The following is a 20,903-nucleotide window of genomic DNA, read 5'->3' as shown; positions in this document are numbered from 1 at the left end:
GGGAAGGTTGTCTGAAGAGAGAGATGGTATGCAGAGGAACATGTTCTCACAAAAGCCAAGGAAAGAGAGAGGGTTCAGAGGGAAGCAAGGGGTGGGGATGAGAGCAGGGAGGAAGCAGTTGATGGCTCAGTCATTTTCAGTGCAGTGGAGAGGGCATCTGAACTCTCTCACCAGCTCTGCACAAGTCTAAGGCCTTTAGTATGCCCACTTCTCCACATAAGGTTAGGACTGCAAATGCAGACAGACAGCCTCATGGTCATGAAGGGGATGTCTCTCCTCCTTTGTCTATGATTTTTTTTTTCTACCAAGGAGGACTAGAAATTGTTTAAAGGTGGCAGGAAATCCTTCAGTGTCTTCTTACCCGTGTGGGGGCCTCTACTGTGGTTAGGTTTCTGCTTGCAAGGATAGCCTCATTGTGTGGTACTTGGTTACAAACTTTAGTGTTTCTTTCCGAAGTATTTTCTTCTCTCTCTGATTTTGCAATTGCCAACCTCCAAGCCCATCACTTAAATTTCTCTCACATGAGTGTAGTAGTCTTTCCCTACTCTGAGCGCAAGGGTAGCTTGCTGCAAAGATGGTGTCCTGGTACATTATTTGTTGCTGTGATTAAACATCGTGGCCAAAAGCAACCAGGGTAGGAGAGGGTTTGTTTCAACTTACAGGTTAGAGCGTTGTTGAGGAGATCCAGGACAAAAACGTGGAGGCAGAAACCGAATCAGAAACTGTAGAGGAACTCGAATTACTGACTTGCTTTCATAACTTGCTCAGCCTGCTTTCTTATATAACTCAGGCCCACCTTCCTGGGCCCTCCCGCATCAATTACTTATTAAGAAAATGTACCCCCAACATGCCCATGGGCTAATTTAATGGAGGCAATTTCTCAACTAAGGCTTCCTTTCCGCAAGTGACATCAGTTTGTGTCAAGTTGACAAGCACTAACCATCACAGAAGGGTCCTTTCTGTTGGTTCAAAGGTCCTTAACTCTCATTAATAAGCTGTGGTTCCTACAAATGAAATGTTAAGCCTATTTATTTAGTTTTTTTTTTTTTTAATTCGAATAGTACAGACTTACTTAAAAAAAAAAAAGACAGTCTTAATGTTTCAGTGATTCTCAGGTCCTAGCAAAGGAACCACGTCTCCAGAACTCTAAAGAAAAGGGGCAATACATGAAAATGTGGAGTCACCTTTACTCTCTCTTCATTGACCAAGCATCCCCCAGTGTCTGCAGCCACTGTCATGGCCCCTGATATCTGATATCTGATATGTGACCCCCCAAAGGGGTTGTGACCCACATGTTGAAAACCACAGGTATAGAGTGAACTGTGATTCAGCCTCGGTGAACCAATGAGAGGAAACCAAGCACTTGTTCTGCGTAGGCTTCAGTTTTCTTGTCCATTCTGAAGGAGGTAATGATGATTCACCTCCAGAAAGAAAGCCAGGCCATTCTTTTGGAGGTGGCCCTTGTTTTAGGAAGAGAAATTAGGTTCACATTTAATAAACCAAAGGGAGGTATTGTTATCTCTGGTTTATCCTAACAAACCTCTCCCTCAGGCCTTGGGGTTCAGCTACTCTTTACTTCTGAGGTTCAGAAGTTCCTAAACAAAGAAACAGACACATTTTTCTCTTGGCACTGCTCCCTCCCCAACTCCACTGGGGCTTTAGATGTGGCAAAAGTCCACTGTGGCTTCTTCCACATGTGTCCCAGCCTTGGAAGGGGAATTGTCCTCACTGATGCCACCTTGGCATGACTCCTTTTTCTTTAGAACTTTGTGTCACATCAGAGTGAGACAGTGTCTTCACCCTAATACTGATGGCTAACTGTGTGTATTGCCATGGAGGTTCATCAGAAGGGACGATGTTCCCATAGCAGTGCTGGGGCCCATCCTAGAGGGAAACAGGTAGGAGTTGATAACCCAAAGTGTGTGTGACTAAGAAGGGAACCTTGAAGATAGCCCTCTTTCTTTCCTGACAGGGCTGGTTGTCTCCAGAGACTGGAGTAAAACAAATATACTACCCATGAGCATATTACCAAGAGATCCAGACACTTGCCAGTGGTAGCATCTCAACCTATGGCCTATTCTACTTGTGATGTTACTGTCATCATTATCATCATAGAATCTAGAATCACCTGGGAGATGGGCCTTTCTTTGGGTGTGTCTGGGTAGCAGATGCGGTTATCGTGATTGCATCGAGGCGGGAAGACCTGCCTATTGTGGGTGGTCCCATTCTCGAGCTGGGATTCTGGGTTGTATAAGCTGGACAAAGGAAGCTGAGCACAGTTGTTTATCATTCCTTAGCTTATGATGGTTCTATGATCAGGTGCTTAAACTCCTGCTGTCTTGACTTCCCCACCATGGTGGACTGTAACCTTGAACTGAGAGCCGAAATTGAACCTTTCTTCCTTCAGTTGCTTTGGCCAGGGTACTTTATCACAGTATCAGAAGAAACTAAGGTAGCACCCAAGTCTTTTTTATGAGACTTTGATGTTCTTGTTTTCCTTTGGCACAGGGTGGAGAGACTTGGCCAAACCTTCACCTCCCTCGACTACTTCTCTCTACTCATTTTAAAGGCACAATAGAAAAAAATAAAAATAAAATGAATAAAGGTGCATACAGTAGAGCACCAGATGCTTACTGTAGACTAATAGATGTGCTTTCTTTCTTTCTTTCTTTCTTTCTTTCTTTCTTTCTTTCTTTCTTTCTTTCTTTCTTTCTTTCTTCCTTTCTTTCACTGAGTACTCTTGGGTTCTGGACACAGTCCCAGGCCCTTTTTTTTGTACAATGCTTACAACCAAGGAAGAAGCAAGCAAATTGACAGATAAATCTGATCCATGGTGGCATTAAAGAAGCAAAAGAGAGCTGTGCTCATGAGCAGCAGGCGATGGCCTAAGGACATCCTTGTCAATTAAAACCTGCAGGAGGAACAAGAATCAGACCTGTAGAGTGGAGAGAGATGAGTTAGTCAGGGAGAATGGCAAGTGGGAAGCGCTGCCATTGGAAGGAGTTGAGGACAAGGATGGGGGCCAGCATTATATCAAAGTCTGGGAATGGGGCACTCAGTAAGGTGAGCAAAGACAAGACAGTCACTACTATCTAGGCATCTGTAGTAGTGATTCTGTTTTGGTCATAGATGTGAAGAGATTTAAGCAGCAAGGGTAAGTTATTAATATATCGTTTTTACTTTTTTTTATAAATCCCTGTGTCAGAGCATGAACATGTAGCATCCGTCCCATTTTTAGGCATGTACAGATAGATCAGTGTATCATACCATTTTGAGTTAGTGATTTATAACTATCAGGGAACGCACCCACTTCATCACCAAGTAGGCATCCTGGAGAATCGGAAGTGTGGCCCAGTTCTGCTCCCAGCTTGTGTATAGACTCCATTCTTCCCCAGATTGGTGTGTAGGAGATGGGGTGAGCGAGTCAGGCTCTGGGGTGATGAGGACAGCGAGGGCCATGTAGTCAGAGTGGCCTTTCCATCCGCCTCATTGTGGAGCGTGGACCCCAGCATTCTCTACTGACCTTCCTATTTCTAGTAAGTCTAGAAGTCTCAGTCGGTCCCTGTCTCCAGACATTCGTGTCCCCACAGCGCCTGAGCCTTAGGGGTTAAGAACTAAGTATACAGGATGTTTTTTGTATCGGACACCCCATGAGAAGTATGACTACTGGGGTCTGGCTAAGACTGTCTCTCCCACACCAGACTTACAGCAGCAACTGAATACAAAGCCAATTTTGGGCTGAGCCATCTATAGACTCCACTCAGAAATAATTAAAAAAAAAAAAAAGGATCTGAGGAGTGCCCCCTCCTCTTCCTATCACCAAGGGAGGCTGGATGGCTTCCAAAGGAGAGCAAAACAGGAAGCACCTAATTTCTGTGGACCTGAGAGCCCTTTCATCCACACCATGTGGCACTCATAGCGTTCCAAGGCAGTTTTCAGTGTTGCACTCTCCAGGGTCAATGGCTGCTCTGAGGATCTCACAGCCTCACCTGCAGAGATGCTTAGAAAGCTGTGACTGTGTCCCTCCCCTTGTCCCTGCCTTTGTTTGTCCTGCTTTATCCTCTTGGGGACACTGAATTCCTTTGTCAGCTGTCAGGCTGTTACTTCCTGGCTCTCCAACCAGTGTCTTGCAGTCAGTGGGTGACAAAACAATTCCCACCCTTCTTTTCCTGGCCCTTCTGGCAGTGTTAATGAAACTCCTGGTTCCTCTGTGCCCTGGCTGGAAGCGGGCTGAGTTATCCTTGACTCACTCTACTATGTTCTCTATGTAGCAAATTATACTGCTGAGTCCTGTCTAGGTCTTTCTGTGATGTCACTTGAATCTGTCTCCTCCTCACTGGTACCATCCCTCCTCTGAGTGGGCCAGCATTACTTCCCTCTCTCGGGGAGCGTCCGTCCTACCGCACACTCTCACTGTTACCCGCCTTCATACCGATTCAAGCCTCTTTATCCTCATCCCTGATTTGGCTCCCTTTGCTTTAGAAGTCACAACTTCTTTTCCAGTACTCTCTGTTCAAGCTAAGCCTACCAAGCCCTGTTTGGGGGGTGTGCTTTCCTTCTTTCCTTCCTTCCTTCCTTCCTTCCTTCCTTCCTTCCTTCCTTCCTTCCCTCCTTTCTTCATTCCTTCCTTTCTTCCTTCCTTCCTTCCTTTCTTCCTTCCTTCCTTCCTTTTCTTCTTTCTTTCTTTCTTTCTTTCTTTCTTTCTTTCTTTCTTCCTTCCTTCCTTCCTTCCCTCCTTTCTTCCTTCCTTCCTTCCTTCCTTCCTTCCTTCCTTCCTGCCTTCCTTTCTTCCTTCCTTCCTTTTCTTCTTTCTTTCTTTCTTCCTTCCTTCCTTCCCTCCTTTCTTCCTTCCTTCCTTCCTTCCTTCCTTCCTTCCTTCCTGCCTTCCTGCCTTCCTGCCTTCCTGCCTTCCTGCCTTCCTTCCTTCCTTCCTTCCTTTTCTTCCTTCTTTCTTCCTTCCTTCCCTTCTTTCTTTCTCTTTTCTTTTTTTTCTTTTAACTACAGTGATCTTACAAAAGATGACAAGACCTTCTTAATGTTACTAAATTCTGTCTTTTGTGCAATTACAAGCTTGCTCCGGCACTTAGGAGATTGGAGATCCTGTGTTGTTAGTTTCCTGTTTATTTTTGCTTCCTCTGACATTTGTACAGTTATGCCTACTAAGCATTGTCATAAAAGCTTTCCATATGTGAACTAATTTAGCTCTCACAGCATTTCTAATTGAGTTTTTATTTTTACCAAGGACAAAACCAATGTGGAAAAGTTTGGTCACTATCTAGGGCTTTAAAATGAAGATGTGGCAAGGCCAGTATGCGAGTCTGCACCATGCACTGTGTGAAGATCTCAGATCCACAGTCCCAACCTCTTAGCCTGGGATCATTCCTGTCATCTGCATTCCCAATACTTGAGTTTGTATTTAGTTTGTAGTAAGCTGCTGTTTTTATAGCCAAAGGGCGTATGTGCACATTGATGGTCAGAGATACCAACGCAGGGGATGTGCTCACAGGTAACTGCTCTCTGGGGCCAACGTGGATGTTGCCCAGGAAGTCACTGTGCAGCTCAAAGGGGCCACTTCTGTATCTTCTATATCTGTGACCTACTTCTTTATATTTTTTTCTAGTACATGGGCTGCATTGAAGTACTGCAATCAATGAGGTCACTGGATTTTGGAATGAGAACCCAAGTTACAAGGTAAAAGATTAAAACTGGAGGGCCTTTAGGGGGCTGCAATTTAAAGTCTACCGCTGTTCTCTTATGAAGTCTGCAAAGTCACCAGTGTGGCTAGAAGGGGGGATGCCCCACTCACCTTGATGTCTGGCTTTATCTCCTTGTGCAAAAGCTTCAGACCTGTGTAGAAAGGTATTGGTGTTATATATGAAGACTTACAAAGTGGTTTGTGGTTCAGTCTACAGAAATAACCATTTTTTTTTCATGTACCAAAGTGTTTAAAGGTGTGCCTAGAATTAAGGCATTAAGTGTCTCCAACACATCAATGAGGTCTTACAAAATAAGACCAAGCAAGAACTTTCAACATCATCCAGGCCAGGCTACCCTGTTCATCTAGGCTCTGACACAAGAACCTGTCTGTGTAGCCCTCCCTTTTGTACAATGACGTGGGTGGACCTCTACACAGAGTCACTCCATGTAGTTTAGTTTAAGAAACCAGATTCCTTGTAATGCTGGACTCAAGTCCCGAGCACCAGTACAAGGCGTGCTTTGTATGGGTCAACTTTAAAACAAGGAGAGCTAAGTGACACCAGCTGCCGGGAAAGCTGTGCCGAGAGGGAGATGAGGTGAGGGAGGGAATGGATTGACAGATGGTTCAGGATGAGGGTTCATCATCTGTTGGACAGGGTGCCAACTATACCTCAGAGGCTTGCCACAGCTCCCATCTGGATCTGTGACTGTGAGCCACCTGTTTAAAGGTGAATGTTATCATTATTGAGAAGGAATAACCTTTCTTGATGCTCACCTCATGCAAGTCTAGACATAGAAAGGTCCCATTATTCCAAAGCCCAAGAAAAACGACCTTCTCTCCAAACATCTAGGAGACTTGTAGTATACAATAATGTGTTAATTCCTGTGCTGTGGTTTAAAAAAAAAAAAAAAAAAACAACCTTATCTCAAAATGTTCTTAGGTTATTCAGACCCAAATAGGTTTTTGATATAACAAAATGACCCATATATTCCCAGGCTTCAGGAAATGCAGTGGAGGGCATGTAGCCATCTACATGCTCTGCCTTAGGAAGCATTCAATTCTGCTTTTCCAAATTTCTCCTCACCCATTGTTGGTATTCCACTTAGGACCATGCTTGTGGTCATAACTGCACAAATGTCACAGGAAGTAAAAAGAAAAAAAAAGGAGCTGAAATTAGAGATGTCCAATCTCTCAAGTGCTGTAACAAGCATATCAAAGCACAGAACACAGAAGTTAGTGGCATCAGCGAGATTTTATCTTTTTTTTTTTTTTTTTTTTTTTTTTTGGTGAGATGTCCAGCAAATGACAAATAATTGTGTTCGTGACACCTACCTCAGTCCCTGGACCACAGAAGAGGCTTGGTGGATATTCATTGACTAAATGTGTGCTCCTGCCTGGCTGCAGTTCCAGTGTCCAGTAGAGGTAGTCTCAGAATTTCCCCTCATTCATACCTTGCTTTTCACATTCTTACGCCCTTTGGGCCATCCTCTAAAGGATTCTAGACTATTTTCTATCCAGCTAACCTATTTAGGCTTCATTTAGAGGACCCAGCACCTGAGAAACTCCTTCCTGTAATCCTTCCTACAGCTGCCAGGAAGAGGGTTGATCAGGACACTCAGGACAAAACAGTGTTCCACCTGAGCGCTACAGTCTGAAAGCGCCTACATTGACACACTGAAGCTTATTTGATGGTGTGATAGCTTATTTAAGAGATGATGCCTTTTGGAGGTGACTATGTCACAAAGACAGAGCTTTTCTTGTACATAGAATTAATGCCCTTTTCAAAGAGATACAGGGAGCTACCCGCCCCTTCTTCCACGTGAAAGTACAGCAAGGGGTTCTGGTCTATGAAAGGAGACGTTGCCAAACACTGAGTTAGCCGGGTGTCTTTATCTTGGACTTCCCAGCTCCCAGGACCTAAAGAAGTACCTTCTGATGAGAAAGTCATAAATTTCTGTTATGGTATTTGTTATAGAAGCGCAGGAGCCCCAGACAGGGACAGAAAGAACTTAATTTCTGTTCACCTGTGTGTTTACACACAGACCCCTTGCTTCACTGGAGCATTTATCAAGAGCCTACTTAGTGCCTGAAACTGCTTAAGCATTACGAGTCCTGCGTAAGACAAGGACCTGCTCATGAGGAGCTTAACATTTGAGGTGGGAACCAGACGATTCAAGGGATGTAACTACACAATGTGCTTGCAGGTTACAACCGCTTCTGTCGCTTTAACAGTAGTGCTCAGGAGACCGACCTGTAAACAGAGTGCTCCCAAACTTTATTGTCTCTAGTTATACAGATACTGAATAGTTATTAGGACATTAAGAAACACATGAAAGGAAAGACAGCTTAGAATTCTACCCAGGTGATATCTGTCATTTTGTGTTCAGAATATCTTTCCAAGCCTTTTCTTCTACACATGAGATTACAGAAATATAAATATATTGTATAATATCTCTACCACACTAAAATTTTTCCTAGAGTTCCAATTTTTTTTATTGTAGTTAAATATATAAAACAAATACACTATTTTAACCGTTTTTTTTTTAAGTTCAGGAAATGTATCTTGATTCACAGTTGTATAATCACCACCAGCATCCACCCCCAGAATGTATTCATCTCCTCAGACTAACATCCTGTACCCATTAAACACTAACTCCCGATGGCTTCCTCTCTACTCCCACAGTCTCTGCCAACTACTTCTCTGTTTTCTGTCTCTGTAGTCTTGACTAGTTCAAATAGTTTAAATGTTTGAAAAGTTTTTGATTTATTGGTAATGTACCCTGAACAGTAAAGTTTGTATTCTTACTTACTAGCTAATCAATCATTATTTAAAATACACACACACACACACACACACACACACACACACACATTCTAAGGGCTGGTTCCTATTCGGTCTAATGTGTATAAGACCCTGAATTTGATCCCCAGCACTACCAAAACAAATAGACAGACAGACAGACAAACCAAAGTGAAAGAAAGAAAGAAAGCATTACCATTACCATCACCACTACCAACAACAAACTTCCTAATACCAGCACTGGAGAGGCAATCCAGTCTCTGTGAATTGAAGGCCAGCCTGGTCTACATGGTGAGACCCTGTGTCAAAAAAAAAAAAAAGTTTGAAAAATATTTTTATATTTTCCTCCAGAAGAGCTCACATTTTGTTGAAAATAATGCCAACATTTTTGAAAATTTTCTTTGAAAATGCAGGTCTTGTTGAGATATTCTTCATGTGGATATGAGCTTGGAAATTAGTATACAATAATAGATTTACACTTTATAATAGATAGTGTATCACTTGCATGGGAATATTTTATCCCAGTCCAGGATCTTTTTGTTAGGTCCCTTCCTCTCATGGACACTAGACTGGTCCAGCCAGTCAAGTGGGCATCTTGAAGTCTCGTTGAGCCCCTGAGCTCTCATAAGATCAGAATAAGAAACTGGCTTCCATTGTCTGTAGCATCAACCTCCTCCTTGGCTCTTGAGTGCTCACTCTTCTCTTTTCTCCTTTATTTTTGTCTTCTTTTTTTTTTTTTTTTTTTTTCCTGGATGTCTGTGTCCCATGTGCAACGCCTGGTGCTAGTGAAAGGACTCAGATCCCTTGGGACTGGAGTTACAGAGAGTTGTGAACTACCACGTAGGTGCTTGGAATAGAACCACAGTCCTGTGGAAGAGCAGCCATTGTGCTTAACCACTGAGCCATCTCTCTATTCCCTCTCTCCTAATTCTTATCCCTGGGGCCTCCAGCCCTGATGCTGGCCCACATCTTAGTTGTTAGAAAGAGAAGATTCACAAGAAAGGGCAAGGAAGCCGACATTTCCTGCTGGTACAGAGAAACAAGATTATTAAGGATCAGAAGCACACAGCCACATTTGTCTCCCAAATGCCTGGAAATCAGAAAGAAACGGAAAGGAGAGAAGGGGAAACGGAAAAGCATGTGGCAGGCGGTCTGACCATTTGCTCTCCTCCACAAAAATGCCCTCCTTGAGATTAAAAAAAAAAACCAGTTAAACAAAAGACCTCAGTTTGCCATAGATCGAAAAACACTTAGACAAATCAGAAATTGTGTCATTATTAGTACTTGAAGTCCAGTTTCTTCCCCTGGATTAACTATCCACATAATGACAAAAGAACCAGGCTTCATTTTCCTCAGGGTGCCTCGTCGTACAGGTCTGGTTGAAAACCTGCCTGGCAGTGAAGGTTCAGATGCACCAGGGTAAACCCAAGGGGCAGATCTGAGGAGGAAGCTTGGTTTTCATCCTGAAGATTAGAACTTGATAGTTAGAGTTTAAAGAAAATTGAAGAGGCCATGTGTCTTAGTTACTGTGCTATTGATGTGAAGAAACACCATGACCATGAACTTATAAAAGGATTTGATTGGGGGCTTGCTTAGAGTTTCAGAGTCCATGACCATCATGACAGGGAGCAAGACAGTAAGAAGAAGGGAACAGTGGCTGAGGTTTCACATCTTACCCTCAATTTTTACCACAGAGAGAGTGAGACTGGGCCTGGTGTGAGCTTTTGAAACCTCAAAGCCAGCCCCCAGTGACACACTTCCTCCAACAAGGCCACACCTTCCAATCCTTTCCAAACAGTTCTACTAACTATGGACCAAACATTCAAGTCCATGAGCCCATGGGGGTCATTCTCATTCAAACTACCAATCCACATTTGGTCCATCATCATGGAACATAATGACCCCAAGGTGCAAGGCCTCTACCCCCGTGTGTCATGGCCCTTTCCCTCCCTGCATTTATAATTCATATTTGAGAATGTGACCAGCTATGCTAAGCCAACAGCACAGGATCAGCCTACTTTGGAAAGGAAACTTGTAAAAGAAGACGATTAATTGGGGGCTTGCACATGGTTTCAGAGGGTTAGACCACTACCATGGCAGGGAGCATGGCACCAGGCAGACAGGCATGATGCTGAGCGGTAGCTGACGGCTTGAGTTTGATCCTCAAGTTGGAGGCAGAGAGAGAGCCCACCCCCAGCGACTCACCTCCTCCAACAAGACTACACCTCCTAATCCTTCCAAAGAGTTCCACCAACTAGGGACCAAGCTTTCAAATGTATGAGCCTATGGGGTCCATGCTCGTTTGAGCTATCAGTAAATATTGATTGCTTTTGGTACTGTGACTGTGAAGTTTTTCAAAACTTCACACTCATTCACAGTTAGAAAAAGGCACAAAAGATAAAGAGAACCTAAGACATAGCATCTGGGCTCTTGAAGTGAACCCGAGTTCTAGAAATTGCCCTGGGGAAATTGCTCAGGTCCTCGGCTGCTCGACACAGTATTTGACCTATTGATACTGTGCATGTGTGTGTGTATATATATATAGTCACAAAGGGAAAGAACAGATGTACCACAGATCCCTAGTCTGGTTTAGTGGGATTGAGGCCTGGAAAGGTGGTTGACTGTGAGCAAGAGAGTGACTTCTCAGTCCCAGTGTGACAGGCTGTGCCCCGATGTCTTTCTGAGTGAAGAGACCAGATGTCCAGTTATCAAGCAGTGGCCAGAAGTTAATTATTAATTAGTAGATACTATCACCATCATTTCCATCATAGAAACATCATAAGCTAAATGTTACTGTGCATCATGTTAACTATAGAGGCTTAGAGGCAGTGAGGAGTTTCCAAGGGCAGCTCACATGTCAGGAAACGGTAGTTGTGGAAACTGAGTCTGCTCACTCTTCACCTCCAAGGGAGAACATTTTAAAGGACAAATCTTAGGAAAATGTTAAAGGCCAGAAGTAACAGAGTAACAAGACATGTAATTATCAGTTGGAATTGGGCCTGCCTTTCAAATGTCAGACTCACATCAGTGTGAGCTCACTCTAAAACATCTTTACAAGGCTGGTAGATCTGCAGCCAAGGGTATTTAGTGTTCTTTTCTCATCTCAACTGAAGAGAGGGAAAAGTAGCCTTAGACACACATTCTCTGTCATCCAGGCTGGTCTCAAACTCAGAAACCTGTCTGCCTCTGACTTCCAAGTGCTGGTATTAAAGGCATGAGCCACCACCATCTGGACACATTAAAGGGTTTGTTAGAAATGGAATGTTGGAGCATGCCCCTGGAAGTTTTGACTCCAGCCTTTGTGGGTCTATGGTCCTGGGTGACACTGTACTACTGGTTTTGGGACCATACTTTGAAACTCAGATGCAAAGGATGCTGCCTATTTGGTGATTTGAAAATGAGGTCTCCAGTTAGATCGTATGTCACATAGAAAGCCCTTATTTTTGAACAGTTGTGTGTGGTATAGCTTAAGGAAGGTTACTTGATACTAAAGCCCATACCACCTCCCCCCCCAAAGTTTCCTTCTCTGTCAATCCACAAAACAAACAAACAACAGAATGAGAAATGCAGCCATGGCGCCTTGATTAAGAACACTTGTTTCTCAAGTAAAGGAAGTGGATTTGGCTCCCAGTATCCATACAGGTCACTGTCACCACATAACCATTCACAATTCCAGTTCCAGGGAATCCAGAACTCTGTTCTGACTTTTGTGGGCTAAAGTCAACCTCCTGCCTGACTTTTATCATGTCACCTTGTCAGCCCAGAGTGCTTCGAATACGTTTAACTAGCGTAAAAGAAATTAAAAGAAAAGTTTTTTGTGCTGTGTAGAAATTAAATTTAAATAGCAGTGTCCATGAGTGCTGTTGGCATCGAAACCATGCCTGCTTATTTACATGTTGTTTGTGCCTTCATACACTTTATATATTGCTTATGGCTTTACTAAAGCCATAGTAGCAGAATTGTGACAGACTGTATGGCTTGAGAAGCCTAAAATACTTACCATCTAGACTTTTTCAGAAAAGATTTGTAGACTGCCGCTCTTGAACGCTGCTGAGCTAAGGCTCAGTTAGAAGGACTTGCAAGAAGGTTGGAAACTTGTAGGTCCATACTACAGAAACTGAGGCAGGAACATTAGGAATTCAAGTTTATCCTCAGCTATAGCAAGTTTGAATGCAGCCTTGGCTACTTAAGACCCTGTCTCAAATACAAAGAATCAAAAAAACCAACCAACCAACCAACCAAACACAAAAACAAAAACAAAACAAAACAAAATCCTCACAGGACCTAAGGTCTAGCCTGCACTAACTAAGTGAGAATGCCAGAAGTTGAGATGTCTGCAATGTGTGCTAACACTTTCTGGTGTTTCTGCTCTGTACAGCCAAGGCTGAGAGCCTGCAAGCATTTGGAGGGGCAGATGGAGGCCTCTCTGCCCCCAAGCTGCTGGTTAAAAGACAGAATTCAGGTCATTGTCACCACCTGTGTGTGACAGGGTGACGAGACCAAAGAGGTTCAGACCTAAAAAAAAATCCCTCTCCCTGAGCAGGCTGGGGAAAGCTAGAGGGAGAACCATGCCAAGTATCTGTCCTAGATCACAGGGTAACTGAGGTGAAAACAAATTTTCTCCACAATAGACTATCATTAAATATACAGACAGTACAGCCCTCCCTACCCCAGCCTCTGAACAGGTGTCCTAATTCCTTCACACCCACAAACACAGCCATTTGGTCAAAACTGGAGGGCAGAACAGTCACCCTGTGCAGTGTGGCCAAGGGAAGGTTTCATCAGCTGGGCCATGAGATGTACTTTGAAGCCACTTGCACAGCTTGTTAAGCTGCAGATTGCTAGGCCCCAGCCCAGGTGTGCAAAGCCAGTGTCTCTAAGAATAGCTCCTAACATCTGCACTTGAGTTAGCTACCAGTGGGCTACTCAGCCCTTCTCAGCTCAGTCACGGCTTACCTAAAAGGTTATGGGATGAGTTCTTAGCAGATGTGCAGACCAAGATTGTTCTCCACTCTTCACTATGGTGGACTTAACTAGCCACACCAGTCAGCAACTCCTCTCAGAGCTAACGTACAGGTTGAAATGATGGCACTCCCACATGAGGTCCACATGACATGAGCATGATATCCATGGCAGATATGCCAACTGTGCTTCAGGAGAGCTCATTCTTTGAAAGGGGAAATGTAACCAAAGCTATACATTCCATCGGTTAGTATCTCTAAATACTACAGACATCTCTATGGATGACTGTTCAAAGTGAGATTAATCGGGGCCAACTCTTCTTTGAAGACAGGCCTAATTTTTAGAAGCACAGACTCATCATTTATAATGAATTGGGATAAACAAGTAGCTGACCGAATTAGTTGACCTTACTTTTAAAAAATAAGCTCTTGCCTACTTCCCTTTCTGCAGAGCTAGGAACCAAATCTGTGTTCCTCCACCCAAGGCCAGTGCTTTGACACCGGAACACCTAGAGCCCAGGAAGTGTGCTGCTGACAGCTACACAGCAAGTCAATGCAATCTTTAACTCCAAAACCCAAAGATTTCTAATACTTTACATATTTTATGTAAAGCAGACTTGTTTAAAGGAAGCCCAGGATATCCCAAAGTAAAGGAAAAGTCTTGGATTGGCAATTTTTTTTTCTTTGAACCAGTCCTATTTCTTTATTGCTGTGTTCACAAGGTTCAACCATTTGCAAACCCCCGAGAGCCACCAGTCTGTGGGTGTAAGTGTTCAAATATTGAAGCACATGTCTCTCTTACAAGAAATCATGGTCAAGGGGTGCCAGAAATCATAGGTATTCTATCAGTCTGAGAGACTTGGGGTAACGTGTTAGCAGAGAATAATTTTCCACCAAGTTCTAGTGTGATTCATGGGTCAACATTTGCATCGGAACCTAAAGAAAGCCCAGAGTAGAAAGAACAACCCATGTACAATGAGTTGGGTCAGGTTGCCAAAGCGCTTTGGAGTCAGATTTTAAGCATAATTCAGTTTAAGCAGACAGAGTGGGGTGATAAGTCAGTGCGAGTAAATGCTAGGCACACTGAAAGGCTTTATTTGACTGCTGAGACCAGAGAGGCCAGCTTCTAAAGTGAAAGGGTGTATTTTAAGAGCCGGGTGTACCTTCCTTGGGCGCTGGCGATGCCCGTTGATAACAGCTCAGAGGGAGTGTGAAGCCTTCCACTGTTTCCCCAGTCTGCGGCCCTGACTGCAGTCATTGTGTTCTTATCTCGTGAAGGCGAGCTCCGGTCTAAAGTGTCCTGTCTGAGGGCTTTTCACGGCCAGTCTTTCGTTTCGCCAAGCTGAACAAAAATGAAAGAACACATAAGTCACCAAGTCTTGATATTTTTTTGTAAGACAAGATTTCCCCAGGACGATCTCTATAGCTTAAGGAGGCATGGATGCGAGCATCATCGCGTGAAGTCTGTGAAGTTTGTCGCTGCTGTAGGGAGACAGCCAGTCATTGTTTAGGATCAGTGCAGGCGAGCAAAGGCAGGGAATGCCCCTGGGAATTACAGGCAATCCTATTTCTCTTGAGCATTTTTGACAACAATCTGGAAAGCCTGTAGCTATGATTGAAATTTGAGTCTCATGTCTGTTTGCCTAGACAAAGCTGAGGTGTCTAGGGAAGAATAGACAGTCTACCTCTCTCTACAGGGGAAGGTGAAGAACCTTGATTCCTACTGGGCTTGTTACCTGGGTTTCCCATACTAATGGATTTCTTATTTACTGAAGAAGTGCATTTTCACTAGGCAAAAGCTTTGCTCCGTGGCACCACCCCCACAGAATGTGCGGCAGTATCTGGGACTATGCTGCTGACTCCCAACTTGAAAAGCAGGGAGGGAAACTGCTAGGCAACATGGCTTCCACAGGAGGACAACTGTTTAAGGGCTAAACACATAGGAAAAAAACTAACTGAAATCCTGCAGTGGTCAGGGTCTGTAAAGAAAGATGGCTTTGTTTGGATGATTAGTTTGGACTTTGCAGAGATAGGCAAAATTTCTTTTTTTGTCTCCTGCGTGGGCGGGGTTTTGCAGCCTCAACAGTAAACCTTCAGCTGTGTTCTCATTTGCTTACATCAGCCTACTCTGTCTTCCCCTCTCACGTGGAGAGTCAATGAACAAAGTGGCCACTGTTGATGCTGTGGTCAGAATCAGGCTCTCTCTCTCTCTCTCTCTCTCTCTCTCTCTCTCTCTCTCTCTCTCTCTCTCTCTCTCTCAGTGTGTGTGTGTGTGTGTGTGTGTGTCCACAAACTCCAAAAGGCGGGCTGACGCAGCCTGGCACTCTGGGCCCTGGGAGAGATCTCTTCCTGTCCCCTCTGCCTGTCTACAGCCAGGGCCTTGGGCTTGGGGTGTGGCTGAGGCTTCCAAAGTCACAAGAGTCATGCTTGTCCTTGACAGTGTTGCAGTTAATTTCTTGGGACAGAAAAGATCTTTGTGGAAAAGGCAACAAAATGCAGTCAACGCAGTCGCCTTCATATCCCGTGACTGGATTCTGGGTTAGTCAACGTAGATATGGGCAAGGAAAACAGATATGTGAGAGATTATTTGGAAGCAGTTTCTAAAATGTTTTCCGGGAGGCCAGGGTGGGAAACCGATCTTTTATGTGTGTGTGGGGTTTTTTTTTTTTTTTTTTTTAGACAGGGTTTCTCTGTGTAGCCCTGGCTGTCCTGGAACTCACTCTGTAGACCAGGCTGGCCTCGAACTCAGAAATCCACCTGCCTTTGCCTCCCAAGTGCTGGGATTAAAGGTGTGCGCCACCACTGCCCGGCTTGAAACTGATCTTTTAAAATTGAATAGTTTGTACAGCAGGTCTGCTTAGGGAGAGACAGCCCATGGCCCATTTTAGAGTCTCAAGTCCAAGTTGTGTGTGTATCTGTGTGTGTGTGTGTGTGTGTGTGTGTGTGTGTGTGTGTGTGAGAGAGAGAGAGAGAGAGAGAGAGAGAGAGAGAGAGAGCGAGCCTAGGCTGGCTTTGAACTTTCAGGAATTCTCCTGCCTCTGCTTCACGAGTGCTGAAATTGTACGTAGGTGCCATCATTACACACATCCACAACGAAGTATTTCTGAAAACAAGCTTACAGGCACAGACACAGGCTCCTTATTCTTTTGAGGACAGTGACAGCCAGAGACCTTTGCTCTCTAAGAAGTCACAGGAACCTCACCTGGATGACGTCACGTGATTGCACCTTGTACAAGTACACCTGCCAGGGCTGGGAGACCAATAGTCAACCTTGACAGTGTGTACTGAGAGGACCTCTGCAGCCATTTTCTCTTAACAGTTTCTCACAGCCTTTCTGCCGTAAGGTTGTCCCAGTGTGGCCCCATCTCTCTGTTGGGGGAATTTGCAAGAAGGAACAACCAACAGCCCCAGAGCTGGAAGCTCCTGTTTCCTCCCCACTAAGTGTGGGCTCAGATTTGCTCCCTGTCTCTGGTGTCATTTACTGCCTTATTAGAAGATGGTAAAATATGAATTTGTTCAAGTTCACATTCCTCTTTACAAAATGGAGCCAGATACTTGCCTTGAAATGGTCTTGGGCCTGAAGTTGTGGATGTACACAGACCAGATCAGAGAGGGACCAGCAAAGCGACCCTGGCTATGGGAGTCAATTCATTAACCCCAGCATGGTGGAGAGTCAGGATCTCAGAGCCAGCCGGAGCTACATAGTGAGACTTTGTCTCAACAAACAACAAAACATGTAACAACCAACAAAAACATTTTAAAAAGGTTGTTTATCCAACCAATTTCATATGGAAGTAAAACATTATTTACATTGTTTATATTTAAATACAATAGAATCAGAAGTAAGAAATAATGACCCAAGCCTAGAGAGATGACTTAGCTGGTTAAGAACGCTTGCTGCTTTTTTAGAAGACCTTGGTTCAGTCCCAGCACCCACATGCACCTCCTAACTGCCTGTAACTCCACTGCCAGAGGAGCTGATGTCATCCTTCTGACCACTAAGAACTTCTGCACATATGTGGTATACATACATATTCAGGCACACACATACCCATAAAAAATAAATAAACATTTAATAGAAAGAAAAATAATAAATAACAAGCCACAAACACCAACAAACAACCTAAGTTAGTGTTTATAAGCTTATTTGGGTTTTTTAGAGACAATGTGGCTATGTAGCCCAGGCTGACTGTGAACTCCCAACCTTCTGTCTCAGTGACAAAGTGCTGGGCTCACAGGCTGAAAGCACAGCCACGTAACTCACAAGTGCTTTCTGTAGAGCAGTTTGGGTAGGATGGATGTAACCTGCATTCGAATGTCTGAACGTCACCAGCATGTCAGATTTGAATGTCTACCTTTTCCCCACTACCTTCTACAGAGGTCCTCCTTGTATTTCTGTAGTTCCCACAGGTAACATCTCAAAGCACTGTATGTAGCCTTTACATTTCATCTGTCACTTAACTGTGGGTCGGTGTTTTCACTCAAATGAAAGTGTTTGTTATGTTCACAGAGTATTCAACTATTTCAATCATGTTCTCTCCCATCAAATTCTTGGTAAACTTTATATTTGTTATTTTTAAACATTTACATTTATTATTATTTACTGTGTATTCGTGTATGGGTGTGTATGCCATGGTGTACTCCTAGAGGACCCAGAATAACTTGCAGGGATCAGTTCTTTACTTCCAACCCATGGATCCCAGGGGTTGAACTCAGGGCATAAGGCTAGGTAGTAAATGTATTTCCTGAGCCACCACAAAGTCACCACAAAGGCCCAATAATTTGTCACATTTTATCAAATTACTCCTCAGAATGGGTATGTCTTTAACACTAGATAAATATGTTACTCAAATTTCTCATTTCCATAAAAACTGATTTTGTATTTTTTTGTTTTCTAACTTAAGTGTGCATGAGATATCTTGTAGTTTTTAATTTTCAATTTTAAAATCAGAATGAATATGAACACCGCCCCCCCTCCACTTTTTGGTTATTTGACACAGTGTTTTGCCATGTAGCTCAGGCTGGCCTAGAATTCAAGATCCTCCTGTCATAGTCTCCTGAGTGCTTAGGATATGAAGCTACCATACACTGCTTTGTTTTTTAAGACTAAACTTTTCTGGTGCTGTATAAATGGTTTAATTCAGGGGATGGCTACTATGGCCTATCAGCTGGCTCTGGTTGGCCCATCTGCCAGCTCTGTCCATCCCTTATTCCTAAAAATAAAATGTTATTGGCACACAGGCGAGTTCACTTGTTTATATATTGTCTCACGCTGCTTTTTGTTGGAGCTGAACAGTAACACATTTGCTCACTGGCCTTTAACAAAGTGTCTGAACCGTTAATCTGTCTCTCAGTGTTCACTGCTGTTTCCCATACCAGGCTCCAACACTGTCACATATGCGAGCTCCCTGCATCCAGTACTAGATGCCTTCTTGTCTTTGCTCCTGCTTCTGTGTGTGTCATTCCAGCCCCCACTCTGCCAGTATGGTTTGCCTTGTGAGAGGGACCATTCCCTTCAAGTCAGATTCACAATGCTAATCTCACTAGACTATACTAGAATGTGCACGAGAATCGGAGTGTTTGGGAAAGCTCTTTGTGAAACTACAAGGTATTATATAAAGGCTGCAACTTCTAACCTTAATTAGCAATTACTGTACGTAGCAGCATCAACATCCATCACGTTTCTATTGTTTCAAACCACTTACCCAGCACTCTCATTGGTTCCCAGGGAGCAGATGGCCTTCCATTTCTTATAATACTCTATTGAATTCTATCAACACAGTGAGGAGCCCACATGAGTTATTTTTGCAGTACTAGCGGTCAATTGGATCAATGATAAGAATCTCACCAACTCAAATGATCATTTAAATGACTATCAAACAAACAACCAAACGAAAAAGTCCAACCTTCTGCATTATTCTTCTGTTAAATCAGAGAACAAAGGTTGGAATGTTGGGGAAAAAAATAAACTCCTCCTCCTAAGAGAAGATACTAAACCAGAGAACAGTGCCTTCCTTGGGCAAGTTAGAAACATAAACAGTTATGGGGAAGGAGACGATAATGCCTTGGGAGAAGTTTCATTTACTCAGAGAAAAACAGAGATTCTGAGCTAGAACATGTTATAAGAAATGATACCCAGGATCTTTGGAAGTCCTGCCTACTTCTGCAGAGTATTCTCTGGAACACTGAGCTCCAACCTGTCCCAACTGTGGCTTTTTAGAAGCATGTCTGCAGAGTTGCTCTGACGGCCCCTCCCTTTCTTTGAATTATCACAGAATATACTAAGAAGCTACAATACACCATTGTATGAATGTGTAGACGTGGTTTGTTCCTTTTAACAGTGATCTTTTCCCTTTGGTTGTGAACAGGCAGGCATTATATAGTGAAAGTCTGGCCAGGTAAGAATGCTCAATCCTGGACCAGAAGCTTCTCATCATAATTGCCTTTCCGGGGAGGAGAGTGCCTACTCCTTCAGAACCTCCATTACCCAGCGACCCTTATTTATTAATAGTGGTGCCTGTTCCTCAGGAAGTACAGTATACACTAAGGTCAGAAAATAAGCATGGGAGAGAACTTGATATTGATTTTCTTCTGCTCTGTGAAATTACATGAAAGTTCAATGGCTTGCAGGAGTAGCTGAGTCAAGAGAGCTCCATCTGAGACCACCTTGAAGTTCAGTGCTTTCCCATCCCTCTCACAAGCTTCCTCTACTGTCAGACTCATTCATATTTAATTGCCATTAGTGGTGAAATAGTACAGCCTCTATTCACAACGCCATGGTGAGGATTTTTGCTCAGGGTAGAATTGTGATGTATTTCAAGAAAAGAATGGTTGGCTTTCCCTTACTTGTTAAAAATCGACAACACAATGAAATAAATTTGAAAATCCAAAGGGGGGGGGAAGATCAATAAAGCAAGTTACAGGACTTCCTGTAAGACATTTCTTCAGCATTAGAGTGTTGCTAATTCTTTCTGGATTTAAACTATAGAAAACCCAGGCATAACACCTTGTAGTGTGGGTCTAAGAGAAAGCCATTTTGTCAGCCACACCGTTATCCTATCTGTACACTCTGAATACTGTTCTTGATCACTTGCAGACTACAGGTAGAATGTTAAGACTCTCTGTGGTTTCTGTCTTTAGGGAAGCAATAAGCCGCCTGTGTGAAGCTGTCCCCGGGGCCCATGGAGCCATTAAAAAACGAAAGGTGAATATTTACCTGAGCTTCTTGCTTTCTGTCCTTTTAATGATGGCAAAATGGTATCAGAATGATCATTTTATTCTTGGGCTTCTTTCATTGTTTTCAATTGTGACCCCTTTTTGCTTTTTTATGTATGTGTGTGCGTATTTGAATGTGTGTGTGTGTGTGTGTGTGTGTGTGTGCTCTTGTCGGGGCTTGGTCTCCCTCTACCTTTCTTTCTTTATTATTTATTTTGGAGATGGGGCC

At 43.5% G+C, this 20,903-nt stretch overlaps 1 protein-coding gene across 1 annotated transcript in view; it reads left to right on the top strand.

The window, feature by feature from the left end:
- The window catches only part of Shc4 (SHC adaptor protein 4), a 91,812-nt gene that overhangs the window by 24,566 nt on the left and 46,343 nt on the right, over nt 1-20,903 (top strand). Inside the window, exons 2-3 of the mRNA XM_034496148.2 lie at nt 5,621-5,691; nt 20,600-20,663. Of these exons, the coding sequence (XP_034352039.1) occupies nt 5,621-5,691; nt 20,600-20,663 (135 nt within the window). The remainder of the gene's footprint in view (nt 1-5,620; nt 5,692-20,599; nt 20,664-20,903) is intronic.

Source organism: Arvicanthis niloticus, chromosome 2, assembly GCF_011762505.2.
Source record: "Arvicanthis niloticus isolate mArvNil1 chromosome 2, mArvNil1.pat.X, whole genome shotgun sequence".
Lineage (NCBI taxonomy): Eukaryota > Metazoa > Chordata > Mammalia > Rodentia > Muridae > Arvicanthis > Arvicanthis niloticus.
Note: the sequence above shows the minus strand (reverse complement) of the source record. Positions and strands in the feature narration are given on the sequence as shown.